This window comes from Leptodactylus fuscus, chromosome 6, assembly GCF_031893055.1.
Source record: "Leptodactylus fuscus isolate aLepFus1 chromosome 6, aLepFus1.hap2, whole genome shotgun sequence".
Classification (NCBI taxonomy): domain Eukaryota; kingdom Metazoa; phylum Chordata; class Amphibia; order Anura; family Leptodactylidae; genus Leptodactylus; species Leptodactylus fuscus.
Window position 1 is genome coordinate 112,764,746 of NC_134270.1, and position 14,855 is coordinate 112,779,600.

The following is a 14,855-nucleotide window of genomic DNA, read 5'->3' on the forward strand; positions in this document are numbered from 1 at the left end:
TGCTATCTGTGTGTTTATACAGAGAGTTAATAGACTCGGCTTTATCAGAAAACCGCCTTGCCATTAGCTGAACTGATTGTCTTGCAGAGCAGAGTAACGTCACTTGTCCTATAGGTCCGTGGTTATGGTAAGTTCACATAGCAGGCAAACAAAGCAGCATTTCTAAAGCAATATATTTATTAAAAGTCTTCAATTTACATAAGCTACTAGTATAGATATGATCCTTGAGATGGGACAACCCCTTTAACATTAGGACTGGGGACAGCCAACACAAGAACAGCAAAAAAATGACCAAACCAAAACATTGCTGGCATGGACTGGGGATCAGAATAACTGGTTACCTATGAGAAAGCGAAAAAAAAAAAAGAAGCATTCTCTTTAGTAGTGGGTTATCTTAGGTTTCACTGGGCATACTAATGCTGTTAGGACTAGACATTTCTATCATGGCATTATAGTGACAAAAACTACCACAATTTTTAGGGGACCTGGGGCAAAGGCTAGCCAAACCAGAACATTAGCCTTCACACAGTGTTACATCAATATCCTCTCCTACATCAATACCACGGGTCATGCTCCAGCAGTCTATACCTATCTAGCTTGGCCTAGAGATGGGCAGATGGCCTGTGCAGTTGCATGGTGAGCTGGCAGTTTATTTTATTAATCTAGGCATACTAATGCCACTACGACTAGGCATAGACATTCTCACCAGCGCACTTTCGTCAGTTTCCCTGTTATGTGCCTTGGAGCTGGTGATCTCGGTTTTAGTAATTTCGTCACCGATATTTCCCCATTGTCAGAAGGGCATTCCTCATAGTTCAGTGTCATCGCTGAGCTGTGAGGGATGCCCCTTTCCCATAATGTGTCCCAGCACTGAGATTTCCAGCCTCGGGACACATTATGGCACTGTCGGCTTTCTAGCGGTATATAAAACCGTATATATATGAGGACACAAACGGTCCTCTTTACGTGGCGGCAATAAGGAGCACTATTAGGACTAGTTCACACGGGGGCAATGAGGCACATTTTAACAGTAGATTTCGCCTCAAAATCTGCCTCTATACAATGGTGGTCTATGGAGACCGCTAGCTTTCATTTTTCTGCTAGCAGTTTTTTGCTGCTAGCAGAAAAAAGAAGCGACATGACCTTTCTTCAGGCGGATTCCGCGTGAGGAAAGCAATAGAAGTGAATGGGAGGCGAAAACCGCGACCGAAAACGCGACGCTTTTTTTTATGGTCCATTCACTGTAGGGCAAGGGAAATACACCTGGCGTTTTCTGAAGTAGTTTTTACCAAAAACTGCTCCAGAAAACGCTCCAAAAAACACCTCAAGTTCAAAAAACCACTTCCTAATTAGGAAGCGTTTTTTTTCTGGTATCACATGGAATGATCCAGCGTCGACCAGGGAGTATATAAAACGTAACTTTTATATTCTTTTCTTTAAAAAGGAGTTACATAGTAACAATCATTGCGGTTCAAGATGTACTGACATATAGTGGCTACATGTTTTGGAATACTAGTTCCTTCTTCACGGCTATCCGGGCTTCCCAGGAGGAGTTCTCAGGATTAGAGATGAGCGAGTACTTTTCGGATCAGCCGATCCGAACAGCACGCTCCATAGAAATGAATGGATGCACCTGGTACTTCCGCTTTGACGTCGGCCGGCCGCTTAACCCACCGCGTGCCGGCTACGTCCATTCATTTCTATGCGAGCGTGCTGTTCGGATCAGCTGATCCGAACAGTACTCGCTCATCTCTACTCAGGATACAAGGGTGAGCTGGATATACTGCTTTGTTTTTGTGGGGGGGTTTCTGGACCAAAATAAGCCAGGCGGTTTTTACGTGTGAACTAGCCCTTACCGAGCAGAGGTTCTAAGGGGACATTATACTGTGTGGAGCAGTTCCACGTTACATAGGAGGGGTGCAATATAGGGAACCTGATATTTCACCTAATAAAACACTGCTCTATTTTGTCCAGATATTTTTTACATGTAAATAAGGGGCGTGTCCTGCACAGATTCTCAGCCTGCTATACAGACATAGAATATTAAGGAAGCTCCGCCCACTGCAAGCCACACCCTCTTTAGACCACGCCTGCAAGCTGTAAAAAGCGATTTTCAAATGTTGGCCTCTTAGCAGCACATAGCGACTCTGTGTGAGACATCTCTGTGAGACAACCTCTGACCTCTCCATGTACCAACATACAAAATACACGTTGTTCCATTAAAAAGGCATAGCCTGCACCCCCGGCCCTCCACCACACCCTTCGTGTGCTGGAGCAGAGTAGCTCCAGGTAACACACGACATTGCACCGTCCGTGCATACAGCATTGATGTGCCGGCCCCAGTCCCTGTCTTTCTCCTGTCCTTCCACTGTGCTCGTTCTCATCATGACGTCTCCTGTATGGTGCGGCTGTAGGGGGCGCGCTTCTCCCTAGCCGCGGGGATGAGCAGTGTGAGTGTCGGGGCCGCGCTTCCGTCCTCCCGGCTCAGCCCTCAAGATGGCCGGTAAGCAGAGTCCTGGGTGCCTGGGTAGATGTGATAGCACAGGTTGTTACCGGGGACGGGGGTATGACAAGGTGTCGGGGTAGGCTGGTGGGCTGGTGTGAGGTGCGGGCAGAGGCTGCTGTGCGGCGCCGTCCTCCTCCACTCCTACAGTCTCTATGCAGGGGACATGCAGCCATTGTTGTTCCGGGGAACTTTCAATGTAATGTTGTTGTGCATGCCCATGTAGCATGTGTGCGCTGGGCACTGGTTGTGTGCCGGCCTCAGGCTGCTGGGTATGGGATGCCATATAGGATGTATAGGTGTAGCTGTGTGTCTCCCTTGGTACTGCTGCCATCATGGTACAGATACCACTTCACAACTGTCACATGTGTCTTAATATTTTAAGGCAAAAAAATTGGCGACAACCTCAAATGGAAAGATTTTGGCTACACCTCTAAATATACATCAATTTTCCAAAGCAAGATACAACATGGCGCACGATTTTTACAAAGCGTATTTTATCTGCGCCATTGCTGTATACCTTTCTATTAGGATACATTTACCCCTATAGGTATGGTGAGATGTTTTGGGGCTTTTGTATATATTCCCCCTTTTTCACCATATCAGAAATGTGATGTACCATATTGATGATAAATACATTGCACCATGTCAGGGTATCACAGGCATGGGGTATTGCATGATACGGGAATTAAAAAAAAAAATCCCAAGAAGGTGTACATCTTTTTAGTTGTGGACAATCTAGGGTAAGACTTGACACTCCGAAGAGAGAATCCTTGTGTTTTGCAGGATATTTTATTAATCGGTTGTGTGAGATGAAAAAGGAAATGTCATACAAAAAATCTATAGTCAACAATCTTGTCCCCCTTTGCTTTTGGATTCTATGTCTGAATCTGACCAAGGACGTCATCTGCATGGAGTTTGTATGATCACCCTGTATCTGGTTGGGTTTCCTCTGAAGTCAGCGCACTGTCAACTTTCCCGATGTGCTCCCAGGTGCTGGAGATATCGGTGCCGCTAGTTTTGGCACCAACATCTCTCCACGGTCAGAAGGGCAGGCTTTACCATCTAGCGTCATCGCTGGGTCGTAAGGAATGCCCCTCCCGACAGTACGTATCCATAGCATTGTACTGTCAGAGGGGACGTACTTTACCGTCCAGCGATGACGCTAGGCTTAAGGCCCGCCCTTCTGACAGTGAAGGGATATCGGTGCTGAAGTTAACTGCACCGATATCTCTAGGCCCGGGGCGCATAACATAACAGCTGACAGTTCGCTGAATTCAGTGATCTGTCAGCATTCCAGTGGACTATAAAAAAAAAAAAAAGCCAGCACCAGAGGATGTAAAAAGTCCTCCTAAAATTGAATCCCTTTAAAAATATGTGACCCTTCTTAGAGTTGGTGATGAGAGCCTGTACGACAGCCCCTATCTCCAAGCCCCTGCACTTTGATTCCCTGTGTGAGAATTGCGTTATAAATGTTTGTCATTGTCATAATTTTTTTAGTTCCCAGTGATGGACACGTTTTTATAGTTGTAATCTTGTAATGTAGTTAATTTGGAGTAAAAAATTGTGTGAAAAAATTACGACATGAAAAATGGACATGTGACGCTTTTGCAACATCCAACACACATTCATTTTGACAACACATTGAATTCAATGTTTCCATCCACGCCCATCAAAAAATTGACCTATACTATCTTTGTCCATTTTGACAGCCAAACATATTTTTAAAGGATGTGAAATAGATTTTCACCAGTTTCATGTCCATCAGTAAGTTGGGTTCTTTTGCAGCACTGGGGCAGGCCCCAGCACTCAAACAGTACAGGGGGCGACTCCAATTCTGCGAGAGAACTCTCCAGTGCCGCCTCCATCATCTTCAGGAACGGGGTCTTCACATGTCTTCTTCCGGGGGTTGGCTTCAAACTTCTAGGGCTAAGCCGAAAGCAGTATTGTAAGCGGCCATTTTCTTGTGGCCGAGGGGCATGCGCAGTCGGCTTGGCCCGAGGTCTAGAAGTTTGAAGCCAAACCCCAGAAGAAGACGCGTGAAGACCCCGTTCCTGAAGAAGATGGAGGCGGCGCTAGAGAGTTCTCTCGCAGTATTGGGGACGCCCTGTGCTGCGAGAGAACTCATTTGCATACCGGCGGAAAATGGGATTTTAACCGAACGGCGGGCAGAGAAGACATCTAAATAGGCTTTCTTAAGTGTATTCCTTCATGTCAACGAGAAAAAAAGGTTTTTAATGGTAGAATCACTTTAATATCAGTTTGTAACAGTTATTATATTCAGTAATTGGGGGGAAGTTATGTATTTATTATGCTTACTTATATAGCGCCATCATATTCCGCAGCGCTTTAAAGATGTTGTCAGTCACTGTCCCATATAGGGCTCACAATCTACATTCCCTATCAGTATGTCTTTGGTGTGTGGGAGGAGACCGGAGTACCCGGAGGAAACCCACGCAAACACAGGGAGAACATACAAACTCCTTGCAGATGTTGCCCATGGCAGGATTTGAACCTAGGACTCCAGTGCTGCAAGGCTGCAGTGCTAACCACTGAGCCACCGTGCTGCCCGGCTGAGGCTTGAAGCAGCTCATCTACAGGGGACACTAGGAAAGTTGAGTGTCCATATCATTGCAGGACAGGTTGATAGTTAAAACTTTTAATGTCGGCTAAAGAGCTGCTTCTGTAAATAGGTAGGTAGATTTTTGGGGATATACCCTTGGAGATGGATGCAGGATGGCAAGTGGTATCTTTGCCAGGAGACCTACACCATGTGGTCTGCAGGAGTGGCTTGAAGGAAATAAATCTGTTAAACCCAATCTTGGTACTTTGTAGAGGTAATTCTACAGTTTCCAGGCTTGCCACATGTAGGTCACCATTTGAGGCTAGGTTCATATTGGGATTGCCGCAGATTCCACCTAAAATCAGCGGAAAGAAAAGTCATTTCTTTCTGCCGGTTTCAGTATAAAACTGATGGAAACCCAACAGCCTTCATTATCGTCTATGGGGTCGGCAGGTAACCTTTGAGACCAATACTAGAGTGAACCCAGTCTTATTCATATGGAAATGAGGGGGCAAAGTGCTTAGGCTGCAAATCTAGAGCTGAAGCCATAGCCCAGGCAAGGTAATACACACCTCAAAGCACTTTTTCTTCCATTTGCATATGAACTAAACGTCGATTTAGATGGAAAAGCTGAATATCAGAAGACATATTTGTAAACTGTAGATCACCTCTACAAGGTAGTTAAGTTTATAACCAATTTATTGCTGACAGACTCCCTTTAATGCAATTGGTACTGGATGTCATGCAGAGGCAGACCTGGGGAATGGATGCATTACAGCACAAAGAAGCTTTGCTCGGAGCATTTATTTAGGAGTATTCCAGGGAGGTATATGGGGGTCCTAACAACAAATTGTTACTCACCTCTCCCTGATGCTCCACGCTCTTGTTCCTTACACAAAGGAGATACCAGATAAGTGAATCACCAGCCAGATTAGTGATCTGCCTGGTATTTCCTGTGTGCTGGACACCACGAACTGGGGTATGTGGTTGTGGGGAGGGGGAACAGGCAAAGATGAGCAATGTTTTATTATGTTTTAGATGTTTTTAGGATATGCTCTTTTCCCCAGAAAACAACTTTGGATATGCTAAAAGAGTGGTTTAAAACGTTTGACCTCTGGCAGAAATTTTCAACAATCTTTGCTTGCTGTGCATTTGCCCTAAATTATTTACACCTTATGTTAATAGGATTTTGTGTTTTATGGTTAATCAATGTTTATTATAAGTTTTTCATGAGTAAACAAGTACAAAAGTATAATGTACAATCGGAAGAATAAGCAGGCCAAGGAACCGGTAAAACAAGGGGCAAATGATAATAACAAGCAGCATTTGGAGGCAAGCAAGTGCTGAGGAGGGCACTATATGCCTCATACTAAAGACAATTGGAACAGTACTGTTAAACAGAATACAATGGGCAAGGTACTCAGTCAGGACCCGCTTCATGACACACAACCACAAAAATGGGCAAAGGGCCTACACCAAGAGCCCTACTGTTCAAACCATAGGAGGTGACAGTGAGGAGGAATGGGAAGAATCTTGAAACCCCAACAATGGCTACTAGAGGGTCTCAAATTTGGTGTAGTCACTGGAGTCGTCCACCACCAGGACCTCCATCCGTCGTATGTGAAGGAACTTCTTAAGCCATTCCAGAAGTGTGGGAGCTGCTGAAGTATGCCAGTGACTGAGGGTTACCACTCTTTCAGCCATGAGGAAGTGCCGCAGGAAGTCCTCCTTCACCTTAGACATCTTGCCCGGTATAACTGAGAGGAGAGCAAGCTGGGGAGAGGGCACAAAAAAAAGCGACCACAAACCTTAGAGTATGAGGTGAACACAGAAGACAAAAAAGGGTTGTATCGCCCCACATTCCCACCAAATGTGAAAGATAAAACCCCTCTCGAAAATCACAGCTCCATCAGCGGTTGGAGACACTTGGATAGAACTTATGGAGGAGGTCTGGACAACAATACCAATGAGTTAGAATCTGAAAGTTCTTCTCTTGGGTGCTGAAGGGCAGTGGTAGCTTATGGGCAAACAAAAGGACCTGGACCAATCAGTAGGAGAAAGTCGCAACCAGAGATCTGCCTACCAAGACCTGGTATACATTGTGTTTTATGCTCTTATATTGTATTCTGTGGGATCCAGACCTTTCCCTAATAGGGTCCCCTGACCTGCCAGATAAGATTGCCTGTCCACATCTCTCTCTCTCCATTTAATTCCATGGAAGTTATGGAAACCATTCTATTATGCCATTTACAGTATATTGTATCTCCTCTATAAAGTTTTACAATTTTTTTCTTTTTTTAAAGACAATTATTCAGACTGGTAACAAATCTGAATGTCCATTTACTAACCGCGAGCAGGTGTCTTCATTGTGTTAAAGAAGTGGCTCACAAAGTATATTAAATAGCTGTATAAGGGTTAAACTGTGTTTACCTAACACCGCAAGAAGCCTTATAATGGTCTAAGCTACACTTCAGCCAATAAATTGCTCTCTCAGCTGAGAGATTCCTCACTTGAAGAATACTTAATTTCTATCTATGTACTATTGTATGTATAGTTTACTTGGCGCTATGAGTAAACTGCTGTCACTGTTGAATAATACACTAATAAGTCAATGAAATGGCCCTTTTTGTTGTTGCCGCACATGCAGTTGTATTAACTTCCTGTTCTGCTTCCTCTTAGGGATCCCACTGTATTTTGTGGACCTGCAGGACGATCTGGATGACTGTGAGTGTATGACGGTGTCTGCATTTCCTCCTTTGTGTTCTTTTCACTTCCTGTGTCCTCTGTTTGTCTCATTACATAATACATGCACAGTATGATCATCTGTAGGGACACAACACCAGAGTTTGACATTTGTGCTGGCCACTTTTGTAGTACAATAATACGTGTGAGGAAGGTAGCTCGGTAGCAACAATGATCTGGACCCAAGCAGTGAGAGACAGGGACATGATTTCTGGTGCAAATAGGTTTATTTGGAAAAACAGCAAAAAATAAATAAACCTTCATGTCACAGAATAAGGGCGGGTTCACACCAGCACCTGATCTCCGTTATCCAGGTTTCCATTTTCTGCCGGCAGAAGATGGAAACCTGTCAGATGGTGTCCGGCCATGAGCGTATGGTGCTCTCTGCGGCGAAACCGGTTTTTTTTTTGTTTGTTTTTTTTAACCGGACACAAAGTCCTGCATGTCTGACTTTGTGTCCAGTTAAAAAAAAAAAAAAAAATTGCCGTGGAGAGCACAAAACGCTCACGGCCGGACACTTTTCAAACCCATTTAAAAATAAATCACTCCCACATCTGTGGTCACATGATACTGTGATGTTTCATTCAAGCTCACTCTCCCCTGTGAGCAACAAACATATAGAGTGGTTGCAGGCATTATGGTAAATGTAGTTCCTTTATAGATTCACTGCATATAAATAATAGTGATACAAGGAGTCTCAAGTAAAATACAGCCAAGGAAACCATGATTACTTAGAAATGCAGTATTTGCAGATAATTTTTGGAAGCTGGATAACCCCTTTAAAGGAATTGTCCCAAGATTATAACTTATTAGCTATTGGCTATTCATAGGATAGGTCATAAGTGTCGAATTAGTGAGGACTTAATTGCTGTTACCCCTACTGATCATTAGAACAGGGGTTCTGCGTCCCACCATTTGAATAGAGTGGTGGTCGGGAATGCATACTACTGCTCAGTTCCACTCTATGGGACTGCCAGAGATCGGAGAGCACTGTACTTGGCTTCTCTTCAGCAGTCCTATAGAGAGGAACTTCTGAGCTGTTCAAATGGTGGGACACAGGACTCCTCTATTTGTGATCAATGATGGTCCAAGTAGTCAGATCTCCACATATCCTGGTAGAAACCAACCCATGAGTTGTATAGAAGTAGGAATACATGGATGCTTTTTTTCCAGAAACAATGGGATTTCCAGCAAGTCAACTCTAGGTTTTGTACTTTGGTAATGTTACCATTGTGGGGCATTGACCGGTTAGGCAACAGGGTTACAAGCTCTGAAAATGTTTCCTGTGACATTGCTCACACAGACTCCCCACAGTGATGTCATAGTTTCCAGCTTTACTAATCGCTCCATGCAGTCAATGCCCTTCTACACTGACCTACCTTCTAATGGCTTATTTATTAACATAGTTCCACCATGTACAATAAAGTCTATCCGCCAGGCACCCACACGCACAATCCTCTCCTCTAACTACTAGCATAGTCAGGTGGAGAAATTCCTTTTTTGCCTCTAGGGCACTTTATAGCATTCTTTGTTAAGCAGAGTTTCCTTCTCCTGCCGTTTCATGCAGTACTATGTTATGATCAATTCCACTTCTGGTCACAATTGTCAATAGGTTCTCTGGTTAATCCTTCACTGTAAGTGCTTAAACCTTGGACTTTGTAGAATAAATTTACAACGTATGTGGAGAGGAAGGAAGCTGAAGTCTGAGTCTGAATAGAGATGATGACAATTTTGGGGTGAAGACACCTTGGAACTGGATATATAAAATACTTGATAATACTTGATATATTACTGACATGATGATGGTTCAGGTTGTTTAAAATAAAGCTGGATCCTGGATTACTCTTATTTTGCCAGAAGTCTCCGCTGTACTGTGACATCCGGTATCCCTTTCCTTAGGCCGCTGATGGTCTTCAGCAGTCTAAGGAAGGGGACACAGGACGTTACAGGTAGAGACGTCCCATGTCCTTTGCAGCGATCACATTCAGTGGGGACTTTTGCCAGAAGAAAACATCAAAGCAGCTGGACTGGAAGGCAGCAGGGAAAAAAAGTTATCCTGACCACTTTTTTAATTAATGACCAACGCATTGGATAGGCTATCAATTAAAGATTAGCGGGTGCCCAACACTGGCCCCTGACGATCAGCTGTTTTAAGAAGCTGCTGCATTCAGGTGAGTGGTGCATCTTCATCAGTACTTACCAAGCACAGTGCTGTACATTGGTGCAGAGACTGTGCTTGGTGTTGCAGCTCTGTGTATTCACTTGAATGGGACTGAGCTACAATCAGGCCATGTAACTGATAAATGTGATATCACACGGCCTGTGAAGTAGAAGATGTGCTGAAGGAGTGCCTCTGCCACTTCAAACAGCTGATTCTTAGGCGTCGGACCCCAACAGATCTTCGATTGGTGACTTATCTAATGGATAGATCATCAATAAAAAAAAGTCCCCTATAAAGGTACAAGAGGCTGAAATCCTGCGGTTTATCTACTGGAAATACACAGCAGTCATGAATGCACCAAATGATTTAATGTTGTGGAAATTTTCCACCATAAACTGGCGCCATCAAGTGCAGGATTAAGTAATTCCCTTTCCATTGCTGCCGACTTGTAATCTTTCTGTTGCAAAGTGAGTTTATAAATATTTGAAAGAATAAAAGGTCATATGTAAATGACCTGTTACGGATGCATATGCAAAACTGAACAAATTGTGAGAACCAGTACTAGATACACTGATCAAAATGGCCAACATGGCTCTGAGCGTCCAGCAAACCCCTGCTACACCAACTCCACCATACAGTGGTGTTCACCAGAGCCTCTCATGGTGGGGATGGACTTGGAGGCTACTGTTGGGCCAAGTGGTACAGGTAAGGGAAGGCCGGACGCACAGCAGAATCAGAAACTGGAATCTCTTACCAGCAGGTCCTCGGGGTAGAGAAGCAGGTCAGAAGTTCCAGAAGGCAGCGGCAGGTGGTTATCAGTAGATGGCAGCAGAATACCAAAGAGTAGTCGTCCAATCTGGGTCGTCAATGTGAGGTTCGCACAGTACAGAGGATAATCCAGAGGCGAGGTCAAGCAGGCAGAGTCAGTAACAGGAGAGCAGAGTGGTACAGAATCCGGTTCAAGGAGCTGGGGTTGTCAACAGGAGAAGCACAGTACAAAAATCAGGAGGCAGGGGCAAACCAGGATCAGAACAGAGGCGCACTGGTAACAGGCAGACAGAGGAGCTAACTTCCAGTATAACTGTAGCCAGCCTGAGCGAGAGCCCATCTTAAATAGGCTCCAGCCCATCATCTGACCCAAGAAAACGGAAGTAACAGGTCAGGAGGGGACTGGCAACCCCCGGACACTGCCGTGGAGCTTCCGATACTACAGAAGCATACTGCGCATTCGCTGGATTTTGTCGGTGCTCACCGACATCAGGCTGGATGATGCATATTTTCCAGTGCCCAGGGGGCCAAACAAGAATCCTGGATTGGCGTGTTTAGTGATGACGCAGCTGTGTTTGGCATTGTAGACCAGTCCGCTGTGCTTCGTGAACCTCATTCACATAGTTAAAATTGCTTTTTACGCTCATCCCAGGGGTTCGTCAACATTTCATAGTTACGGTTGAGCTTGTATTCATAGCCTGTACAGTACTGTGGCAGTGACTTACAGTGGTTTGGGAGAGGGAGGGTTGATAGACTCCCTTTAAAATCTCATATAGTTTGCTAATACTGAAAAATGCTGCAGAATATCCTTCTGGACGCAGTACATTATCTGCCGTTTTTCTGATACATCCAGTAAATTTATTAGGGCTTTATTTGCGTAACTTGCATATAAAGTGTTTTTTATATTCGTTTTCTATTTTGCGTTGTCGTAGAGATTATATTTTTGCTTACTTTTATGCAGCGTATGCTATAGAGATGCAACTCTCCTAGTTGTGCTGCATTTCAGTCAATAGCATCGTACATAGAGCTGCTTATTCACCACATGATTAGCAAAAATGATGAGCAAATTATTGATATATGACCCCGCTGTGTAATTTACATTATAGTGTAAATGAGCTTATTCATGATTACCTAATCTATCGGACCTATGTACATGATAGACAAAGCGATGACGGCTCTTGTTTAACACAACATCACGATAATTATATGTATGCCACGTTTTATAAACAGCGCTACAAGGTGCAGCCCTGGTACATAGAGTACTATCAGTTCTTAGCATGCCCAAGGCCTAGACATGTGAGCCGAGATAATATTCAGGAGAATGTAGCCTGTAAACCGACAAGGTCCATAGCAAATCGTCGCTTATAAAAAGGATGGCAGCATCATGGGTAATCGGTAGACATACTTTAAAGGGCCGTCTAGAAACCAAGTGAAATCTTCTGTCTGCCAAGACTTAATTCCACTTGAGATGGAATTAAAATTCTGCTCACACTTGAGGTTAGAAGAGATTAGTGTCCTGCTCTCAGAACCTGCGGAGCATCACTGAGCATCTTATCAGATCACTATCTTCATGCTGGAAGCAAATTAGCTTAAAGAGGCCTGTACTGTCCAACAGCATTTATTATTCTGTAACCTAAGCACTCTACGTATATATCTCTGGACATATGAAACGTACCATCTGACTGATCCCGCTCTCACATAACACCTGCCTGAGTTTGCTTCTTGGTGAACGGGGAGATAATGTGTCTTCTTTTTTTCTCTTTATCTCCAAAGTTGGCTTTGAGGATTATGGACCAGACTGTGAAAGCATGAGGATAAGCGCTTTTCTAGACATTCCAGGACAGGACAACCTGACACCTCTTGCACGCCTGGAGAAATATGCTTTTAGTGATAATATATTTAACAGGTAAATGATTTAATTCAGTGAGGTTAGGGAATCTGTCACCTGAATCTACGTTGGGCCATTTGTAAGATGCCCCTAAAGCTCTAATGCTCTTTTCCCAATGCATTGCCCATCTAAGATCTGCACATGGGGGCTCTGTTGATGTAATTGGAGCATCTGGTTCTGTTAAATGTATGTGCTGGAAAAACTCAGCAGTACTGTATGTTAATTGGTTCCATAGGTTCCCATTAAACATATAGAGGAACAAGGCCCAATGGTTTAATTTTGTTCCTTCTAATATCCATGACCATCCTTTAAAGGGTTTTTTCTGAGACTATAATATTGATGATATATTCGGTGGGCATGTCATCAGTACAGTCCTATGAAAAAGTTTGGGCACCCCTATTAATCTTAATCATTTTTTGTTCTAAATATTTTGGTGTTTATAACAGCCATTTCAGTTTGATATATCTAATAACTGATGGACACAGTAATATTTCAGGATTGAAATGAGGTTTATTGTACTAACAGAAAATGTGCAATATGCATTAAACCAAAATTTGACCGGTGCAAAAGTATGGGCACCCTTATCATTTTATTGATTTGAATTCCCCTAACTACTTTTAACTGACTTACTGAAGCACAAAATTGGTTTTGTAACCTCAGTGAGCTTTGAACTTCATAGCCAGATGTATCCAATCATAAGAAAAGGTATTTAAGGTGGCCAATTGCAAGTTGATCTCCTATTTGAATCTCCTCTGAAGAGTGGCATCATGGGCTACTCAAAACAACTCTCAAATGATCTGAAAACAAAGATTGTTCAACATAGTTGTTCAGGGGAAGGATACAAAAAGTTGTCTCAGAGATTTAACCTGTCAGTTTCCACTGTGAGGAACATAGTAAGGAAATGGAAGACCACAGGGACAGTTCTTGTTAAGCCCAGAAGTGGCAGGCCAAGAAAAATATCAGAAAGGCAGAGAAGAAGAATGGTGAGAACAGTCAAGGACAATCCACAGACCACCTCCAAAGAGCTGCAGCATCATCTTGCTGCAGATGGTGTCACTGTGCATCGGTCAACTATACAGCGCACTTTGCACAAATAGAAGCTGTATGGGAGAGTGATGAGAAAGAAGCCGTTTCTGCACGTACGCCACAAATAGAGTTGCCTGAGGTATGAAAAAGCACATTTGGACAGGGCAGCTTCATTTTGGAAACAAAAATTGAGTTGTTTGGTTATAAAAAAAAGGCGTTATGCATGGCGTCCAAAAAGAAACAGCATTCCAAGAAAAACACATGCTACCCACTGTAAAATTTGGTGGAGGTTCCATCATGCTTTGGGGCTGTGTGGCCAATGCCGGCATCGGGAATCTTGTTAAAGTTGAGAGTCGCATGGATTCCACTCAGTATCAGCAGATTCTTGAGAATAATGTTCAAGAATCAGTGACGAAGTTGAAGTTACGCCGGGGATGGATATTTCAGCAAGACAATGATCCAAAACACCGCTCCAAATCCTCAGGCATTCATGCAGAGGAACAATTACAATGTTCTGGAATGGCCATCCCAGTCCCCAGACCTGAATATCATTGAACATCTGTGGGATGATTTGAAGCGGGCTGTCCATGCTCGGCGACCATCTAACTTAACTGAACTTGAATTGTTTGTCCAAAATACCTTTATCCAGGATCCAGGAACTGATTAAAAGCTACAGGAAGCGACTAGAGGCTGTTATCTTTGCAAAAGGAGGATCTACTAAATATTAATGTCACTTTTCTGTTGAGGTGCCCATACTTTTGCACCGGTCAAATTTTGGTTTAATGCATATTGCACATTTTCTGTTAGTACAATAAACCTCATTTCAATCCTGTGTCCATCAGTTATTAGATATATCAAACTGAAATGGCTGTTATAAACACCAAAATATTTAGAACTAAAAATGATTAAGATTAATAGGGGTGCCCAAACTTTTTCATAGGACTGTATCTTATCAACATGGTTGCTACAGCTGGCACCCATAATGATCAGCTATTAGTAAGACTCCTTGAACAGGCACAACACCATAAACTGCAGAGCATATGTGCTCAGTACTGTAACCCATTCCCTTTTGAATGGGACTGAATTGCAACAAGTGGTGCGTCATTACCAAGTGGAAACACATGATCTAGGGGAGACTTTATACCCACTTCTGCCATATTGCTTTATGGCTTTCGGATTGGTCATGCAAAAATGAGGTTGGAAT

The 14,855-nt window shown here is 43.5% G+C and overlaps 1 protein-coding gene across 3 annotated transcripts in view; it reads left to right on the forward strand.

Annotated features, from left to right (window-relative positions):
* The first annotated feature begins 2,436 nt into the window (after positions 1–2,436).
* Positions 2,437–14,855, forward strand: part of LOC142208509 (serine/threonine-protein phosphatase 4 regulatory subunit 1-like) — a 40,291-nt gene continuing 27,872 nt past the window's right edge. For all 3 annotated transcript variants that reach the window (XM_075277065.1, XM_075277066.1, XM_075277067.1), the window contains exons 1-3: positions 2,437–2,503; positions 7,746–7,790; positions 12,511–12,643. In XM_075277065.1, coding sequence (XP_075133166.1) covers positions 2,497–2,503; positions 7,746–7,790; positions 12,511–12,643 — 185 coding nt within the window. In that variant the 5' untranslated portion in view covers positions 2,437–2,496. The remainder of the gene's footprint in view (positions 2,504–7,745; positions 7,791–12,510; positions 12,644–14,855) is intronic.